This window comes from Uloborus diversus, unplaced genomic scaffold (genome assembly GCF_026930045.1).
Source record: "Uloborus diversus isolate 005 unplaced genomic scaffold, Udiv.v.3.1 scaffold_11, whole genome shotgun sequence".
Taxonomy (NCBI): Eukaryota; Metazoa; Arthropoda; class Arachnida; order Araneae; family Uloboridae; genus Uloborus; species Uloborus diversus.
The window spans coordinates 9,424,419-9,446,219 of NW_026557765.1; the positions used below are offsets into that span (position 1 = coordinate 9,424,419).

Consider the following 21,801-nt stretch of genomic DNA (forward strand, 5'->3'; position numbering starts at 1 on the left):
GAACATATAAATAAAATGTGGTGAATATTTCAAAGTAATGTGTCAATTAGTTTTCTAGAAAAAGAATGCAAGTTTAAAAAATTGAAATTGAGTTTATTTTAATCTACATAGAAACGCGAACTTGGCGTCTTTAGAAGCGCAAGATTTGAATATATTGAATACATAAAACTGAAAAATTACCTTTTTTTAAAGCTATTTGGGTACCAACACCAACTCCAATTAAAAAAATATTACATATTTGTAAAATGAAACAGTTATCACACTGTAAAAAAAATCTGTAAAATTTACGGAAAAAAACTGTCAGCCAGGACGCCAGTTTTCTTCCGTTTATTTTACAGAAATCTTCCGTATTTTTATTATTTAATCAAGCTGATTTATTATTTTATGAAGATTAAAAAATGAAACTATACTTTCATAAATACATTTCAATATTTACTATACTACTACGAAATACATGTATACAAAGGTACATTTCCGAATATGCCTCAGTAACAGATGACAAAAAAACATAATAATAATATATTGATTAGGATGCAATGAAATGGAAGTTGCAAACGATTTAAGACTTACTCGCTTTAAATAAATATAAGATCAAAAACTCGAGCACGAGAACCAAAATCCAAACACGCGGGCGAAATTTCGAAGATTCGAAGAAAAACAAAGTATTACCGGTTCCAGATTCAAAAAAACAGAGAAATCCTGTATTTTATTACGAACAGTTTTTTTCTGTAAAAAATACGGATAACTTCTTCAAAATTTACAGTTTTGTTTTTACAGTGCAATACGCATAACTAAAGATGAGAAAAATGTACGTTATGAGTGGTTTGAGGTCAGTAAAGATAAAAGTAAACATGAGGTGAGCAAACTTTTATTGCCACACTTGAGATGATTTTTAAAACTAAACTGTTGGTGATTAACGACTACGTAACATATAGAAAAGTTATTTCTTAAAGTTTAGTAATCTTACGCTTTCCTCTTCAAGAGGTCTACAAGTGTGAAACAACTGGTTTCAATTAGTTTTACTTGTCATGTAAAAAGTTACTAAAAACATTTATTCATAAATTTTACCTTTTAAGCTATTTTCAAAAAAAAAAAAAAAAAAAATTTGACTATTATATTTACCCTATAAATTCTTCAGTCGGAGATAAATGGAAACAACTAAGTTTTTTATATTTACTAGAATTAGAAAGATTTAAGTTTGACTTGCGTTTGAATTTTATTTGCATTTGAATAAAAGTTAATGTAAAATTTAATTTTCTGTATGATTTTCTTTTTTGAGCAATTTTTTAATTACAGTTCCAGAACTCAGACACGATTTACGGGCCACAAATTGGGTATTGCTGATGCAGGACTTCTGCAGCTTCTTCTTTATATTCTTAGCTTATCTTTATCTTTACTAATAATAAAGCTGAAAGTCTCTCTGTCCGGAGGATGTCTGTAGGATGTCTGTGACGCGCATAGCACCTAGACCATTCGGCCGATTTTCATGAAATTTGGCACAAAGTTAGTTTGTAGCATGGGGGTGTGCACCTCGAAGCGATTTTTCGAAAATTTGACGTGGTTCTTTTTCTATTCCAATTTTAAGAACAAAAATATCAAAAGATGGACGAGTAAATTACGAAATTATCATAACGTGGAACCGTAACATGGGCACAAGCCAATTGGCGAGAAAATTCAATATACATTATTTGTAAATATACAGGCGAACCAAAAGAACTTTTAATTTTTCTATTAGGGGCAAAGCCGTGCGGGTACCACTAGTTAATAATAAAGCTGAAAGTCTCTCTGTCTGGAATTCTGTCCGGATCTCGTTGACGCGCATAGCGCCTAGACCGTTCGGTCGCTTTTCATGAAATTTGGCACAAAGTTAGTTGGCAGCATGGGGGAGTGCACCTCGAAGCGATTTTTCGAAAATTCGATTTTATTCTTTTTCTTTTCCAATTTTAAGAACATTTTCTCGAGCAAAATTATCATAAGATGTACGAGTAAATGACCAAGTTATCATAACGTGGAACAGGTAACATGGGAAAGCCAATTGGTGAGAAATTCATCATCCATTATTTGTAAACATACAGGCGAACCAAAATACCTTTTTATTTTCTACTATGGGCAAAGCCGTGCGGCCGCCACTAGTCTAAAATAACTGCATATGACAGGGGTTCCCAATTGGAGTGCCACAAAGAAAGGCGAGGGGTGCCTTGAAGTGTCCATGATATCAATATTTCATACATATATTAAAAATAGACTAGACTGCCCTGAGAAAATTCTGTTTTTCTAAAGGGTGCTGAAAGTCGAAAACGTTTGGAAACCCCATGTATACAGGGTGTTCCGTTTTAACCTGCAAAACCTTTATTTTCGAAACCCAAACAAAATTTAACTTTTTATACTGGCCCTAGGTCCCCTAACTAATTTTTAGAGAAATAATCTCCATGGAAAACTATTACTGACACAAAAAAAAATTGACATTTGGGCGACCAAAACTCAAGGAGATATTCGAGTTTCAAGTTTTTAGGGACCATACAGAAGATGAAATTGGAACTTAATCGCCCTTTCAGAAGAATAAATGGTTGTCAAAGTCAAAAACCAAGTATTTATATTTTTTATTGCCATTCAAAGATAAATGCAAAAGTTATGCCACGATACACAAAAACACACAAAGCCTCGAACAATTTGAAAAGTCACACTCTATGCACACATATAATTTTAAAGCCTTGTTAACCACTATATTTCCCCCCAAAAGGAGTTATTGACGGCGAGTGAAAAGTGGTGTAAATCACTGAACGCCGCGCTTCATATCTCGGTGAATATTGGTCGTACCAATGTCAAACTTTTAGTGTTGGAACTATTTTTCAATGAAGATTCTTTCCATTAATATAAGTTAGGGGACCGTTGAACCCGTATAAAAAGTTAAATTTTGTATTCCTTAAGTTATTACTTTCTTCTATATCTAATATATAGAAGAAAATATTGGATTCGTGCAAATTTTCGAATTTCGAATTTTGACGGATTTGAACGTTTTGAGGTGTGCTGAGTCCATTTCGACTATTTTTGGAAAATGTCTGTCTGTGTGTGTGTGTGTGTGTGTCCGTGTGTATGTGTGTGTGTGTCACGTCTGTGTGTGACCAGTTTTTTGTGGCCGCTCTAAAGGAAAAACTACCGCATGAAATCGAACGAAATTTGGTACACATATGTGCTCCTATGTGAACTTGTGCCCATTGGTTTTTGGCGCGAATTCCTCCAAGGGGGGTGGAGCAATGGGACGTTTTTTGAGTTACGCGTGCTTGCTATTACCCAGGAAGTAACAGGCGGAATCAAAAAAAATTTGGTCCATATGTTGCCATTAACAGGAACAGGTGCTGATTCAATTTTGGTGTCAATAACTCAAACGGGGGTTGAGCTATAGAACGTTTTTTGTCGTCAATTGTGACTGCTGTATATCTCAAGAAATAATGAACGGAATGAAAGAAAAATTTATCGGCAAGTAGCCCTTAGTGGGTATAAGAGCTGATTTTATTTTGGTGTGTCAACAGCTGAAAAGGGGGGTGGCGCAATCGAATGTTCTTTTTTTTTCATTGTGAGTGCCTTATCGCAAGAAGTAATGCTACGTTCTGGATGAAATTTGGAATAAATGTGAATCTATTTGTAAATAGGCGTTGTTTCAATTTTGGCGCCAATCGCTCCATGGGGGGCTGATTTTTTTTGTGTAAATAAAAATAGCTTTATAAATGCAACAATAAGAAAGATAAATTGTAATACTGTCGTCTGCTTATTTCACGTGATTTTAATTTTTGGGAAATAATCACAAATGTTATCGCAATGATTTAAAATTAATAACTGTTGCCATTTTATGTTTGTTAACAAATAAAACATCTAATTAATTCAAGCAAGGCTTTTAAATTAACTTTCAAGTCGTTCTTTGCTTTGCTTTTGCGGGAATTCAAGAATTCGGACGGTCGTCAAGTTTTTTTTTTTTTTTGCTGGGAATATTGCATTTTTTTCAAGCATAGGGATTGATCAGAATTCACAAGAAAGATATGGAAGAAAGTTTCGTGATGGCCATAACATACTAGTTTTTATTTCCACTTCGAAATCTTAACTCTGCATCTGATTTTGAACATTTTTGTGATTTGAAGTATACATCTAGGACTAACGGTTGCGAAAATAAAGGTCTTTGCAGGTTGAAACGGAACACCCTATATAGTGTGATTATTTACCTACATGAACCTCCTGGGGACATAAATAGGGCGGTTCACTTAATCCCCCAAAGGAAACTCTTTGAAGTAAAAGGAAACGAGGCTTCATTCGCGAAAGAAGCCATGAAGTCTATATTTTCATAGCAGTTAATCTCAGAGGGAAGTAGTCTTTGATACAATGCTCAGAATGTTTCCTTCATTCATCCAATAGAAAGTTTCCCTTTACTCCAACTAAACCTATGACTTTTTGATAATTATTTACTCCTTTCTTTTAATAAACATTTTGAAGTAAAACTCCAGAAAATCCGAGGTTTGATAATAGCTTTGATATACAGGGTGTCGTTGACGTCCTTGATAATTTTAAAAAATCATAAAAAAGCAACAAATTGGCGTATAAATAAAAGTTTTGAATCATAACGGGGTCGTTTCCGAACTTTTAAAAGTATTTTTTTACTGAAAGATCATGCTTAAAAGCATTGGATTTGACCATTTTATAAGTAACTAGTGGTACCTTCACGGCTTTGTCCGTAATAGAAAAATTAAAAGGTCTTTTTGGTTCGCCTGTATATTTACAAATAATGTATGGTGAATTTTCTCGCCAATTGGCTTGTGTCCATGTTGAGGTTCCACGTTATGATAATTTCGTAATTTACTCAGCCATCTTGTGATAATTTTGTTCTTAAAAAAGGAATAGAAAAAGAACCACATTGAATTTTCGAAAAATCGATTCGAGGTGCACACCCCCATGCTAAAATCTAACTTTGTGCCAAATTTCATGAAAATCGGCCGAAAGGTCTAGGCGCTAGGCGCGTCACAGAGATCCTGACAGGCAGAGATCCGGACAGAGAGACTTTCAGCTTTATTATTAGTAAAGATTTGACAACGTTTACTGTTTTTCAAAAAAATATTTATAATCTGTGCGCAGTGTCAATTTTATTTTTTACGCTTTTGCGCATGACATCACAAATGATGAATTGCAATTCATTGTTGCCCTTAGCTCAGAGCGCAATATTTAATTCGGTTTTGAACTATCATAACCTGCAAATTCGGTAGACAGCAAGTGTAAACATTCAGCTCTCCAGTGGGATGCGCCAAATGACATCATTTGTGACGTCCTACAGACCACGCCTTGTTTGCAAAATTGGATATTTAAAAAAAATAATTAAAATACAACTGTTGCGTAAATGAAAGTATTTTTGTGTCCATTTTATTTGTTTTTGCTTATTCTATCAACTTCATTACATAAAAGTAGTACTTTTGACTGAAGTAAACAACCCCATTCTTTACAGGTTCAAGAATTTTTATGACATCGTTAAAAAAAGAAAAAAAAAAAAGTGCAACTATAAGTAATTTACATTTACAGCTGTATCGTCACTGTAAGAAAAACAAACGTAATGGGAGGTGTTCAATCATTTTATTAAACAGAAAGCAAAACCTTTCATTACTAGAGTTCAATGTAGGCACCGTATGTTGCTCGAACCACATCTAAACGGTGCTCAAGCTCATACCGTGTGGTGTAAACGGTGCACACATTGAACTCTAGAAACAAAAGCTATGGCTTTCTGTTTAATGAAATGATTAACACCTCACATTACGTTTGTTTTTCTTACAGAGACAATACAGATGTAAATGTAAATTACTTATAATTGCACTTGTTTATTTTTTTTTCTATTTTTTAACGTTGTCATTAGTGATTACATTACCGGTTAAGTTTGTTTTTCTTACTGTAAAGATACAGCCGTCAATATAAGGTACTTATAATTAATTTTTTTTTCTATTTTCTCTACTTTTTTTTACTATGTCATAAAACATTCTTGATTATGTGAAGTATTATGGCACAAACTACATCCCCATACGAGTTTGTTGTTTTTTTTAATGAATTTTTAAACTGAGTCAAGGACTTTCGGACACCGTAAATAATAAGATATCTAGTAGTGTCCAGCAATTGCAACAGACTGTCAATTCGTTTCAAAGTATCTTAGACAACAAAGCAATGATGAAATTTTTTTGCCCATGCAGTAGGAGATTTTCTTTTGAAATGTTATTAAAAAAGGCAATTTTTCACTTTTTTTTCTGCACAAGATTTTAAATTTAAATACCTCCAAAAAACCCGTTTTTCCTCAATTGCCACTTTTATGATCATTTCTATACATTTGTATTTTTCTTAGTCGATTTCACTTGCAAGTAAATTTTTACAACACAGTACAGCCCCATCTCATTAGCATAATATAATTTTGCTTTATGTACTTTACTAACCACCGTAAAACTCAAGGAGATATGATTGAATTACTAAAAAGTTGTTAAGTCTCACTTCATTCTCTTATTTCATTGAAATATTTAGTTTCTAACGCATTTCTTCAAAGGCGTAAAACTTTAAAAGGGGAAAAACTTAAGAAAAATTACACTTTTGACATTCATTTTTAATTCTCTTATATAAAACCCGAAAGATCTGATGGCGATTCAATGCATCATTAACTCGAAGCAATATTGCGCTGCAGAAGGGCAAGCCTCGTTTGAAATGGCTGATATCTCAGTAAGTTGTACGATGAAAAATTCATTAGTCGTGGACCATTTTTTTCCCTCATTCCTCTGAGATAAAAATTTCTCATTCGTTTTGACTTCGCATGAAATTACATGGTACGGTTCTTAACTCGAAGTGGGCAGAGCAGAATTATTGCGCTATAAAAGTCGAATGAAAAAAAGCATCCCCGATGATAAAAACTTTTCTCCGGAGCTGCATGAATTCCGATTTTTATCTTTATCGATTTCGAGCAGAAATGATTTCGATTCAGTAAATTTCCTCAATCGATAACGATAACACCGATGTCGTAATAATGATGAGAATTGAATTGTCCTATTTTGGGTTCCATTGAAACATGTTGTTACGCATATTTTAATTCAATATTTTATTTTTTTCCGCTTAATCAATAATGTAATAATTGATTCTCCAGTTGAATTTATTAATTTTATTAGATTTTACGCTGGATTTACAAAAAAAAAAAGTGTCTTCACACTGGAAATGGGTTCCCAAAGTGGGTGCGTGGTACCCTGAGGTTCCTCAGAGAGAGGCGAGGGGGGGGGGGGGCGTGAAGTGTCAATGGTATCCATTAATAAATGTACAAGATGTCTGTCCCTTTATGCCGTGTACAAATTTAGAGTGGAGATAGAGATCATGATAACAAACAAGAATCGCTCGCAAAAGCGATACTGACGCGCTACATGCACACGAAGCCAGACACTGAAAGTTGCGAAAAAGGTAACAAAAAGTGATAAGTTATCATACAAATTAAATTTGAACTTACATTTCAGTTATGGAGAAATGTTTGTTGTATTGTTGCGACTTCAACTGTAGTATGCGTCGCAATGACAACGTACCAAGCGTCGCAATTACGAACCATTTTAACAAGTTTTCATTCGTCGCTGCGTTGTCGTTGCGTCGCGCATGTTAGAACTACTTATGGCAATTTCAAACAGCCGCTTTAAACTATTCATAAAATTTAAAATGTTGTGTAAAATCGATTTTGTGTAATAAATTTATGACCTGTTTCACATCCGTCAGTGTCAGGCTTAGTGTGCATGTAGCACGTCAGCACTGCGTTTGACCATCTGTGCCACAGAGGCTATTGCTTGGTATCGTGCTATCTACCTTCAGTCCAAGTTTGTACACGGCATTTAGGTAGACCCTGTACGGGATCTATTTCAAATGCAATTCTTTTTTTTAAAAGTAATTTACCGAACAGAGAACAGATTTGCACAAACACTTAAAATTCTTCAAAGTAATGTCCTTGGACCTCTACACATTTTTTCCAGCGTCTCTGCCATGACTGGTATGCGCCCTGAAAGACGTTTTTGGCGACCTCTCTCAAGGTCATCGTCACGGCTCTTTGAATCTCTTCTATGGATGAAGAACGGGCTCCTTTCAGGTCTGCCTTAATCCGGGGGACCAAAAAGAAGTCTGCTGGGGCGATGTCAGGACTATAGAGGTGTTGGGACAGCGTTTTCACCTGGTGTTTAGCCAGGAACTCGCGGACTTGCAGTCGCTTCGGCACTCACTTTCCTCATCGCTAAATCTTGAGTAACAATGCCAAGCACAGCAGTAGACGATATGTTCAGTTCATTGGCAACCATCTTGAGAGTCAATCGATGGTTGAAGTCCAACAGTTGACGAACACTAGCCACATTGTTGTCGGTTTTGCTGGTTGACGGCCGTTCAGAGCGTCGTCTTGAATTTCTTCCCGGCCCTCATTAAAGGTCTTTTACCACCTCAAAACTTGTGGGTAGGGCAGAGAAGAGTCCCCGTAAGCTTCGCGAATCATTTTGTTTAGTCTCCTCAAGAGATTTTGTTGGTTTAGCAACAAACCTAATCGCGTACCACTTTTTCCGTGACACGGTCGGCGTGCAGAGGTTAACATTAACTAACGTCCGGCCACTTCCACAGCTCGGTGAACACTGAGACCGATTTTCCGGCAAACCTTAGGGTCCCCCCACTTAACCCAAATAGTTCGATTCAAATTACACCAATAAAAGAGGCTCGGGAAATTCAATTACATTACTTTTGGAATACACCTTGTATAACAAAGAAATAATAGGGTGCTCTGAGATAGTTCAACATTTTCAAAGGGTACCGCAAATTGGAAAAATTTAGGAACCCCTGAAGAATTACTAAACTTTGATAGTACACAACGCATTAAAAAAAATAACCGTGTGAAATATTGCTATTGTAATTTTTTTTCTTTTTAAGGATATTAGGTTCCTTACATGGCTCAAGAAACTCGTGCTGATATGACCAGGCAAACAATAATATTTGCATAAATGCGTTTACAAGTTATTTGAAGAACCCGTTTGGGATTTAATACAAAAAGTAAAGAAATATTGGAATTAGACGTTGTTTTAGCTTTTTTAAAAAGTAAAGAAATATTGGAATTAGACGTTGTTTTAGCTTTTTTTTCAACGGAAATCAAATAAGCAATTTTATGCAATAAAGCAGCTGTCAGCAACCTAAATTGACTGAAGATCGACTTTCTAAATTTGGTGAACACAAAGATCAACTGGTAAGGTGAGCGTGGAAGGTGATGTATACACTACATTCAAACGGCTGTGTTGCACACACACGGTTAAGTTGAGACTGTGCTAACTACAAATTGTAGGTTAATTCAGATAAAAACGTACTGTTGATATCGATAAAAAGTTGTTTTAAAATAGCTAATACAATGTTATGTGAACAGTATTAACTTACATCAAAATATTTTCAAACAACTATTATTGCTTGCTTTAAAATTGATAAAATGATACCAGCAAAAATTCCAGTGATTAAACTTAATTTTGATGAAGAAAATTATGTTTTTCATATCACTTTGACTGGAAGTAAAATCCAAAATATTGCCACGATCGACTGAAAACCGGCTCGAGATCGACCGGTCGATGGCGATCGACGGGTTGCCGACCGCTGCAATAAAGCTAACGTCTCAATAGATGACAAAAATCCAAAAAAAAAAAAAAAAAAGAAGCATTTTCAGTTACTGCCCTTTACCTGCCATCGGCAGCATAGAACTGTGATTTAAGGGAACCATATCATAAAGTTATAAAAACTATTTTTTACAGTAGTATTTAATCTATAGCAGTTTTATAGGTATTATTTATGAATTTATACAATTACTGAAAAGTATTATGTTTTTCATGATTATGGTTAATCAATAGCATTATCTCAAACTTCAAGAGCCATCTAACCTTTAGTTAATTAGATTTTAAATGTTTACAGATTGTTAAAGTTAAGACATCAATCGTTGGCCGTTTTTATTAGATTCTCAAGGCAAAAATTAAGGCTTGTTTTTCAAGAGGCTGGGTAACTAACGATTATAAGTATGCTAAAGAGAAGTTTTTATTACTCATTTCTGGGAATTTAGTCAAAAACTTGGCTTTATATAGTGAAACGGTTTTTAATGGATAAGTGTTTAGCCATAAAAATTTATATTCGTGCAGAACTTAATGAACATTAAAACATGGAACAAAAAAGACTTGAAATTAAAATGAAGAATTAAATAAACATGTTAAAAAACTTCCAATTCAAAACCTATTTTGGGCCATTCCACGGAAAACGGTCATTTTGTCCCGCACGTGGCGCCTCATATATTTCATAAAATCAATACCTTAAAATGTTATGAACAAATTTTTCCTGATCAACAAATTACAATTTTATGTGTGATTTTTACTTCCTTTTACAAAAAAGGAAGTATTGTATTCGCGAAAAAAAATTTCACCCAAAAATCGGCCTTAATTCCGATTTTAGTCGCCCCCAAATGAATGTTGAGTTTTTTTTTCAACCCGACTACACGTAGATATGTGCCTAGGAACGTACAGACACCCAAAATATCCATTTTGACGATCCCCGAGTAAATTACGACGAGTTTTCTCGTGACGTCTGTATGTACGTATGTATGTGCGTATGTATGTATGTGTGCATGTATGTCGCATAACTCAAGAACGGAATGTCCTAGAAAGTTGAAATTTGGTATAGACTCCTAGTGGGGTCTAGTTGTGCACCTTCCTATTTGGTTGCATTCGTATGCTCCAAACGGGGTCTTTTGCCCTTTTTTCAGGGGAAATTATTGTTAATTTCGCTGTAAACTCACGTGGTGTTATAATTTGGCGGACAATTGGCGATATATCGCCAGTCTTTTGGTCGCCAAGTTTTGTCGCCAACTTGGCGACAAATTTGGCGATTTTTTAGATTTTTTTTTTTTTTTTTAAAATCTGGTTTCAATTTGGCCATTGTTGGTGATATTTAGAGAGTAAACTATTGAATTATATTAAAACTGCCAATATTGAGAAAATGATATTAAATTGGAGTAAAAGGAAGTCATGTGATGCACACATAAGCTTGTTTCATTACCCTTTAAAATTATTACTTTTTTAAGAAACATACATGTATGAACCGTTACGTGAGGGACAAATGTTTGACTTCTTCGTTTAATGGCACTTTTAAAGCTTTGTCATATCTTTTCAACTGATTTCATGTTTCCTACAGTTAAATAATACAATACAAAATTAATTTTTAAAAATTCACGGAGCATAGATATTTTTTTTTAATCTAAAAAAAAAATTCTTACCATCTGTGTGCACCGTTGAAACATACGTCCAGTTGTAAGCTCTAACAAGATCGACCATAACTTGAGCTTGATAAAAGTCGGAAGGTACAACACGCATAAAGTATTTGTAGAAACTCTTATCGCTTAAGTCTCTACTAGTTGCTGAATATCCGATTTGAGGAATGCTGAACAGCTGCAACAGGTTCTGTACCTGTAAATAAAAAGTACGAAGTTTAACACATATTCAATGATTGTGTTAACAGCAACAATAATTGCATACCCCCTCCCCCCCCCTCCAATGCGCTATGAAACGTGACCATTTTGGTCAATTACTTTCGGTGATGGCGTTTTAGAAAATGTAGTAATTGACAACCCCTTATCTCCAAAATAAATGGCTACTTTTAAAATGTATATGCGCTTATTTACTTGGAACAAACATGGATGAACCTGCATGTCTTAATACATATACCTGAATAATTACACTTTACCTGTTCCTAAGTATTAATTAATTCATCCGACAATACTACTACAGTGCTGGCCAAATTATTAGACTAAAGAGTTTTTTTTTTGTTTTGTTTATTGTACACTATTTGTACTAAAATGCTTTTTATTTTACTGTTAAAGTACAGTACATACTGTACACTGATTATTACGTTATTTTAGCATAATTTAATGTTTGCAGGTGGCAGCACTGTCTGCTTTGTTTATGTTCTTTATCTACTTACCAGGGACATAACCCAATCAGCTTAAACAGTTCACTAGTTCTTTTTATTAGTATGTTCTGTTATATTTAAAGTTAGTTTTAGGTAATTAGTGAGTATGTGTATGTGAGTATGTATAATAGTGAGCATGAACAATTTTTTGCCTCCTTTTTTAAAAAAGTTAAGAAATGTGTAAGCCTTGTGAAAAGTATGCCAAAAAGACTTAAAATGCTCATCAAGAACAAGAGAATGCATACTAAATATTAGATGATTATTTCACTGTTTGTTAATGTGTCTATAGTTATGTAATCAATAAAGAATTTGCTTTTAAAACAGTCTTAGTCTAATAATTTATCCAGCACTGTACCTTCTATCAAAACTGTAGGATATAACAAAATATGTTTTAAAGAATCAGATATCTAATATCTACTTGGGGCCGTGGTAGCCCGACCGGTAAAGTGTCGGATTCGGGGCCGGAGGGTCCTGGGTTCGAACCTCGATGGTCGAAGACCCACCGTCGTCATTAAAGGGGACTGTGCGACGTTAAATATGCTCGTGGTCTCAATGTCCTCCAAGTGAAACGATATCTCTAGGGGTGCTAGCACCAGGTAGCTATTAGCTCCTGGACTAGTTCTAAATTCTCATTAACTGTTCGATCCGGTGATGGTGCTGCCATCTATCGGTATACAAAATAATGGAGGCAAGGCACTTAGTATGCAGTCCTCGACATAAATACAGTTGTAGTCAGTTGTGACTCTGAATAGGAATAGGTAATATCTACTTATTTATTCCTGTTTCATTTTTTTTTAATTTTCGTTTCAGAGACTTTGTGTTATTAGTTGGAAGTTACTCTATATCAGCGATTCTCAACCGGTGGTCTGGTAGACCGGCACCGGTCCGCAAAGAAATTCGTCGGATCCTCAGAGATTTTTGGCCGTTCACGTTACAAATGTTCCTAACTGAATAAAATAAAGTAAGAAAAAGGAGAAAAATAATATAATACCTATTCGACATTTTAATATGTTACGTGACTTTTGAGATGAATCCCTGCAATATCCATTGATCTCAGTGGCGGCGATAGGGGGGGGCGGGCAACCGCTCCCCCACTTTTTATGGTTCTTTTTACTTCTTTTTACAAAAAAGGAAGTATTGTATTCGCGAAAAAATTTTCACTCAAAAATCGACCTTAATTTCCATTTTGCTCACCCCCGAATGAATGTTTTTTTTTTCGACTCGACCACACGTGGATATATGCCTAGAAACATACAGACACCCGAAGTATCCATTTTGACGATTCCCGAGTTAATTACAACGAGTTTTTTCGTGATGTCTGTATGTACGTATGTATGTGTGTATGTACGTATATCGCATAACTCAAGAACGAAATGTCCCAAAAAGTTGAAATTTGGTACTTAGACTCCTAGTGGGGTCTAGTTGTGCACCTACCTTTTTGGTTGCATTCGGATGCTCCAAAGGGGGTCTTTTGCCCCCTTTTTGGGGGGAAATCATTGTTAATTTCGATGTGAACTCAAGTGGTGTTACAATTTGGCGAACACTTGGCGAAATATCGCCAGTCTTTTGGTCGCCAAGTTTTGTCACCAGCTTGGCGACAAATTTGGCGATTTAGATTTTTTTTTTTTTTAAAATCTGGTTTCAATTTGGCCACTGTTGGTGATATTTAGGAAGTAAACTATTGAATCACATTAAAGCTGCCAATAATGAGAAAATGACATTAAATTGGAGTAAAAGGAAGTCATGTGATGCACACATCAGCTCGTTTTCCAATTTAGAAACCAAAACTAGAGATTAAAAAAAACGCAAAAGTTTCAGAACATATTTATTTGTTTTACATTGTATATCTGTTTATGAAACATTGTTCAGCACAAGCAGTAATTTTTTAGTTTATATATTCATTGATTAGATATTAGTAAATCGATTGCTCAACTTTAATAAACCATATTTGTTCAATGAAATTATTACCAAGTGTTTGTGACATCTCAAAATACTTCGGGGTAAATAATGTATGTCAAATTCAAGCCTAAATGTTTCTTCATAGCAAGTTTTTGTGTTCAAAATTCATGAAAATCTGAATAAAAACGTGAGTTGAGTTGTTAGAGATCAGTTACCACTGGTCTGCTCTAAAAACCAGGTGTAGCAAAATTTTTTACATTTTTCACCTCTTTTGTTTTTATTTTTTATTTATTTATTTATTTATTTTTTTTTTTTTTTTTTGCTGCCGCTAAAAGTCTTATGGTTTTTAGTTGTCGTTTTTTCTTCTTTTTTTTTTGCCTCCCCCCTCTCCACTTTTCAGTCCCAATCATCGCCTCTGATTGATATCAAAAGTGCTTTAATTTATTTATACACAATTATACAATAATTTCTTGTTTTTTTAAATGTTTTTATGATTCTTTATGAACACCAAGAAAGTGTTACTCATTAATTTTCAATATATTATAAGTAGTTTTTTCGTAGAATGGAAAAAAAAAATTCTAACCGGCTGGTAAATTTTTTTTCACGGTCCTCAAGTCGTCATTTTTTTTCGGCCAAAAAAAAAAGGTGAGGGGAGGGGGTTAAAAACACACCGGTCCGCGACTTTTCTTTTCAAAAGCTTTCGCCGGTCCACGGGTCAAAAACGGTTGAGAAACGCTGCTCTAAATGATGGTATATTATCCAAAGATTTGTGATGCAGAATAGATGTGAGCAACAAATATATCTTCTAAATTTATATTTACCTGAATTGTTACCGTGCTTGACCCTGGCCCGACTACCCCAACAAGATTTTTCAGAACTTTAGGCTTTGTAGTTGGTGGGCATTCCTCAATGGTTACGTTTGAGGCGTGGTTTGTCCCTAGGTCACCGACGTCATCATCTTGCTTGATGGCATCCCGAATGAACTCGATGGACTGGTCTAAAGCAATTGGAGAATACCTGTTTCACATAAGAAAATCTTATTCAGTTTTTATTACCGTATTATCCTTATTAGCATTTATCTTATTAGCATGAATAATCAGTTTAATTTTGTACAAATATTTATTAACGATGTTATTTGTTATTTCAACAAAAAATATTGTCAATAATGAATAATTTTATAAAATACTAGCATTCCCGTACCCGGCATTGCTCGGGTAATATAATTAGCAGGGAATAACAGTGCTTGGTGCACCTAGTTTCGAAAATCCCCTGTAATAATTACTTATTACCTATATTTTTTTCTAATTTTGGGAGGATCCCGGGGCCCCTGGACTCCTTATATATATGCCTTTGTCCTTAACCGATCTTTAACTGTTATTAACGATCCTTTTAAAGTATTGATTATCTTTGCAAACACAGGCCATCCACATTTTTTTGCTATGCCTATGTTTAAGCAAGAACTTCTTTGTATACAACATTTTTAATTTTTTTCTGGTGCTAAAATTATTAAGCTGCTTGATGAATTGACTTTGGAGCAAGCTACATAAAATTGGCCGTGTGAAAAAAAGTCTTCTCTTAAATTGATCCCTGCTACTTTTAATGTCTGTCCTTGTGACTTATTAATGGTTATTGCAAAGCAAACTTTTACAGGAAACTGCACTCTTCTAAATTCAAAAGGATAGTCCGCCTGTGATGATGTTCTTAAAAACTTCCTTTCTAGTTTTGAAAAAATGAAAGTAAAAGACAGAAACATTATTATTTGACTTGAGAAAAGCCTCGAAGAATCACGTGAGAAACAAAAACAATATCAAATTCAAAATTCGCTATCGACCAAAAGTTGAGATGAAGTACTGAATAATGATTTGAATGAAGGAAAGCCTCTGAAAATAAGGGATTTAAATTTCAATGACTTAATTTCACAGATATTAAGGGGTTTTAATTAATTTCTCCCGAACTAATTGATATTTCTAAAAATCCTTTCCTAGTGGATACTTTCGTAATCATGTGGACATGCCTGCCAAATTTCAAGTCTGAGTTTTCAGCGGTATTGGCTGTGCGTTGAGATATATATATATATATATATATATATATATATATATATATATATATATATATAATGTTATCTCAGGACATTGATTTTTATATATTAAGATAAATTAAAACTAAGTAAGCAAACATTTAAGCAGTAAGTTACCCCCCCCCCCTAAACCAGTGCTAAAGAATTCGCCATAGCATTCAATAAATAAAAAGTAAACTTACCTCTCTAAAATGAACCTAAATTAATTTATTTAAAAAAAAATATGAACAAATCGCTGTAACTATGATTGCTTCTGAATTGATTACTTTATCGGCATATAATTAAATCCATTAATAATGACCTACCATATATAACAAACACATATTATATGCAATACATATTTGTTTATTTTTGAAAGAAGATTACTTTCGGGATTTATTTTTTTTTTTTTTTCCTTACAGTGGTTTGCTTTCTGATTGGAACTGAATGGGGAAATTTACTTTTGTTTTGGTTTAAAATGAACCTCGAATTATTCAGGATGCCAGAAAATCCGAGCTCCTCGGCATGCTGGTCAATCTCGCTTTTTTTCCGGCGTGACAGATAATGCGGGGTATTATGGTATAACCCTGTAATGAGCATGTTTGAAAAATTTAAACTTATATAAGTTATAGGGAATTTTAGAAGACGTAAAATTTTTTTCATCACATTTCGACAGAGAAGTAAGAAAAATAAGCGTATAAATAAAACGAAAACAATAAGGGCATTGTGGACAATAATGTGGGTAAATAAAGAAAAACAATTTTATTTGATAATTAAAATTATGTTTGATCTAATAAAAGAGCAAATTAAATAATGATTGAATAAACGAACAGAAAATGAAACAATAAATGAATAAATAAATAAATAAGTGAATTGATAAGAAAAAAAAATGTGTGAATAAAATGAGGAATAAATGAATAAATAAGGGAATTATTAAATGAAGGAATTTCAATAAAGTAATTAATAAATGAAAAAGTAAGCGATTGTGAAAAGACGGAATAAGTAAATGAAATAAACTATTTCACTTTGCCACGTCCGCTTTTCCCCGCATACACTTGACTAACTATTCAAAACATTACAAATACAAGTAGGCTTAATATTAAACAAATAAATACTGCCATGAATGTTAGTAGGCTTCAATTAACATTTCAAATGTTAATAATAAAAACTGCATTACTTAATCGTACAAAAAAAATTTTAGACAATAAACAACATATTACAATATGAATATCATTTTGTGAAAAATTGCTTGCATTATCTTGATTTTCGGAGGTAATTGTTCTTGATTGGAATAGATAACATGTGTGCTTATTCCAGTCTTGAGTGCCTAATTTACTGTTTATATTTTTCAGCTTGATATTTTCTTAAAATTTACATTACATTTAAAAAGAAATATATAACGGAAAAAAAATCAATTTTTTGAATTAAATTATAAATTTGAGACTCAGCTTGGGATACCTAAAAGTTTTTTTTATAGTTAGAATAAATGTTTTTGTGTGGCACAGGAGGGTATAGGGGCAACGTGTTATCAACATAAAATTTCTCTTTTGTAAAAATGCGTTTTTTTTTTTTCCGATTCAACTTGGTGTATATGTACTGGTTTACACTCTCAGATGCAATTCGGCACGGATTTAAGCTGTTCAAATTACATAAACTTATTTTCTACTTGTTTTGACATGAATGAAAAAATATAAGAGAATGTGCGACTTGAAAAATCGTCTGTCACCTTATACGGACACCCCTCTCAGCATCATAGTGTTGTTTAACTGGGATTTAGCATCCTTTTTCACAATACAAAATCGTCAACAAGCAACAGTCATTGCAAAACATTGCAACTTTACCCTGAACAAACGTTGCTGATACAAGATGTTGCAATCAAAGACAAATATTGACTCTTTTTAACTAAAAAATATTAACAAAAAGTTTTCTCACCAACAGGAATCTCTTATCTCGATGCCAAGTGTGATGTTGGGAAGTATGGTCTTGTTTCGGTTGATTTCATCTATGGTCTGGAACGATGCTTCAACTCTGTGGATTCCATACTGCTCTCGAATTTCACCACAAATCCGAGACTGAGCCTGCTTTGTCCCAGGGGCATGATGAACAGAAAACAATGCACCAATCATAATATCACCAGGTATGATAGCTGTTCTTTTTATCCTTCTTTGACCTTCGATAACTCCATTTAGAAGCAAAGCAATGAAGAGTAGTAAATTAAAGAAAAGCCGCATGTTTATGAAGTCCCAATGTTAGCTGGATTGCTCTTCTCCATTTGAAAAATCCACAACCATTTTCTTTGGAGCAAAGTCTTCTTTCATTTTTTTTTTGGCTTTTTGGTCAGGTAATGGCAATAATATTGGTTACATTTTAAGTAATAAATGAATGATGTTCGTTGCCAAAAGATGCTTGAGAAAGAAAAGATATCATATTCAAATTTGCTTTTTCTGGCTTGCAAATTCTTGTAATATCACTAAGTACGCTTTTGAAGCTTGAAAATATCATTTGTTAAATTCTTGTTGTGCAACCTACGATGATTCTCCGTAAGGCAGCTTTAAGGACAATAGTACCTGGCTAGAACGCTAAAATAAATTCGTATCACAGTGGTGATGGAGTACATAAATTAAAAAAACTATTCTCACGTTTCTTTCGGATCAAAAATAAAGCTTAAAGCTAATATGTAATTTCTCATAATTTATTTATGCTGTACTTTTAAAACTTTTTCTCCTTTACAGTTAATGTTTCAATAACCTTGCTTTTCAGCATCTAACACATAAATGGCAATTTGGAGAACTAAATAAATTAAATTTGCTTTAAATTCAAAAACTATTTCTTCGATCTCAAATGTGTACAAAACGTACATAGCATTTTAAGGCGTTAATTGTATCAGGAAGCTTTCTAAAATCTGTTGAAATATAATAGTGTGTTAAAAACTTTATGATGGTTTTAAACTGATAGTTTTAAAAAATACGTATAATGATTCGTTATAAAATTAATAATATAGTTTTGTATAATTAAATATTTAATAAATTGTATTGTGAAAATCTTTGCCTAAAGGGATTATTTTTAGTATCTGATATGAGTACTTTTATAATTTATGAAATGTTAAGACTACATAACTGTTAAATTATAGTGTTTAAATTTAAATATTCAAACATTAACCATTGAATTACATGCGTATGTGTTGAAAAATCAACTTTTATTTATTTTTTTTTTTCGAAAACTTCAAGAAGTAGAACAAATAGTTAATTTTTAATAAATAAATTAAAAGAATAATTTTCGAATGTTTTGCTTCTGCAAAAATTTAACGCGCTGTTTTGGTGTTAAACAGTGTTGTAATCATCTGGAAAACATACGAAATATTAAAGTATGTAAAAGCAGTTTTTTTCTGTATTTTGCAGTTTAAGATGGGTTTTATGTAAAACTAGCGTCAATTAAAAGAGAGAAAAAAAAGCTGCCATTAAACATTTTGAAAGACAAGATAGCTAAACAACAATATCCATGCAAGATTATGAATGTCTTGAGATTGTATCACGAGTGAATTTGCACGTACACTGATTCAAATTATTATACTTGTTGTTTTTCACGAGGATATTTCGTAAGGCTCAATAAAATACTTCAAGCGCAAGAAACAGCAACAATGGTACGGTTTGTAATTATTGAAACATTATTGATATTTTATACTTTTCAGGGACAATTTAGTACCATAGCTCCTTTTCACTGTGGCTGTGAAAACTTTTCCATCAACATATGCTTTGCTTGCAACATGAATTTTCCATTATCGGACTAGATTAAATAGACGTATTTTGTAAGTTGTGACAATTTCTTGAAATTTGCGAGAGAAATTCATGGAATATGCTTTGGCAGTGAAATATTTGCTTCTTCAACCTTGATATCGAAGCTTTTCCTTGAGTATTACATTTCCAATCTCTTGTTACTACTTTCCATAACTTTGTCTGCAAAGTAAAAGAAATAACAGGCTTAAAGTCTTTCAACCAAGAAAACATTTTATAAAACAAGCACTGCTTTTAAAGACATTACTACTTTGAAATTGCGCATAAAAAATCTTGCTGATAAGATTTTTCAGCGCATATTGCGCGCGGCTTATTTTTAAGCTTCTTAAAGTTTTTTTAAAATCATATTACGGAAGGTCAGATTGTACTTATACATGACTACAATATTGCTCATGTTATTTTAAGGGGTCACCTTTCAAACATTTTTTTTTTTAATTTAAGTAAATTTTACATTTCTTTAAAAACATAACATGCATACTTATTTATTAATCAATAATTTATTTTCAAAATCTAAAAATATTGCCTACTTTTTTTAATATTTCAAAAAGTTGAAGAACATTTCAATTTTTTGAAATCCCTAAGGCCTTTTTTATTTTTGCACAAATTAAAAAAAAAATTTTTTTGCTAAACGATCACTATAATCATCTCTACAAATCTGTGCATCCATTTGCTTATGAGTTTATTAGAAACTTTTCTGTGATTAATTATGTAAAAAATCAAAGTTTTTTTTTTAAATTGGTTTTTAAAAGTTTAACATGCTCTAAACATTTGAGTAATTTATAAAATGCTTATCCAATGCACAGTTTTGTCAAATATGTTATCCCAATTGCAAAAAGTATTACTTTAAAGCTGTATCTTTAATAGAAAAAAATCCTTAGGGATTCTAATGACATGAAAACACAAAAATACCACCATCGAGAAAAAGCAGTTTAAAGTATTTCTTTTGCATAAGAACACATACGACCATGGCCTAAAACCACTCATAACTTTTTAAATATTTGAACTAAAGCAATGAAACTTTTCCCCTGTGTTCAGAATAGATTTTAGTTTTGAAATAAGCAATAAAATTTTTTTTTGATCGTTTCATCATTTTTGAGGTACTGTTACAAACATTATTTTTGCTAAAGTGGGAGATAATAAAAACATATTCTGCAGAGGAGTAACAAGGGACTCCAATGGCTTTACAGATACTAGGGTAACGGCAACAAGTAAAAGACAAGGGTCCAGTAATAGACACGTCGTGTAAGTTTTGTGATTTAAATAATGAGAATTTTAGGCGGGTAAAACTGATGTTGCTAGGACTCATGACTACGGTGCAACCACCTAGTGTTATCAGAGTGAATTTTGTGAGCCAGTTGGTATTTACAAGGCAGTGGTGGAAGGGAGCAAAGGAGGGATCAGAGGGGACATGATTCAGTTGTTAAAATTTATCAAAATGAATGATGTTGATGGATTAAGTTTTTGCACCGAAAGCAGGACGAGGGGTCATTGTTTTAAGCTATTCAAAATTCAGGCTAACCTGGAAAATGAGGAAAAAACTTCTACTTTAGTAAGGTTGTGGGCACTTGGAACAGCTTTACCGGAAGAGGTGGTAATGAGCAAGGGAGTGGATAGTTTTAAGAGGGCCATTGATCTTCATTGGGGACTAATAAATTGACTAGGACCAGCCTAGCTGGGCCAAGAGCCTTTTGCTGGTCGTCACATTTGTACTTGTTATGAACAGCCACCACGAGGTCTGCTGGTATTTCATGATCATTTAAATTTAATAAGATTATTAGATCTAAAAATAAAGAACCTTTGCAAATTTTGAATAGAAAAGGGCAATTGTATTCATTACTCATCCTTTCCTCATTCCTCAAATCATCAGATATGTCGATGTCTATTACTAGGGGTTGGAGATGTTTTTAAATATGAGCTAATAAAAATAGAATTAACTAGTTCAGAGGATCCATAAGCAGCTAAGCGTTAGACGAGATGTAGTTGCATGAGAGAAAAATAGTCTTTAAAGTCGAAATACGTTAAAAGACACAGAAAGTTGAGTTAACCTGGAAAGCGATGTCTTAA

The 21,801-nt window shown here is 33.4% G+C and overlaps 1 protein-coding gene across 1 annotated transcript in view; it reads right to left on the reverse strand.

Moving 5' to 3' along the window:
• LOC129232180 (metabotropic glutamate receptor 5-like) overlaps nucleotides 1–18,177 on the reverse strand; it is a 78,274-nt gene extending 60,097 nt beyond the window's left edge. The window contains exons 1-3 of the mRNA XM_054866419.1: nucleotides 17,879–18,177; nucleotides 14,712–14,907; nucleotides 11,300–11,489 (exon numbers count right to left, since the gene is read on the reverse strand). Of these exons, the coding sequence (XP_054722394.1) occupies nucleotides 11,300–11,489; nucleotides 14,712–14,907; nucleotides 17,879–18,177 (685 nt within the window). The remainder of the gene's footprint in view (nucleotides 1–11,299; nucleotides 11,490–14,711; nucleotides 14,908–17,878) is intronic.
• Between the last annotated feature and the right edge of the window lie 3,624 nt (nucleotides 18,178–21,801).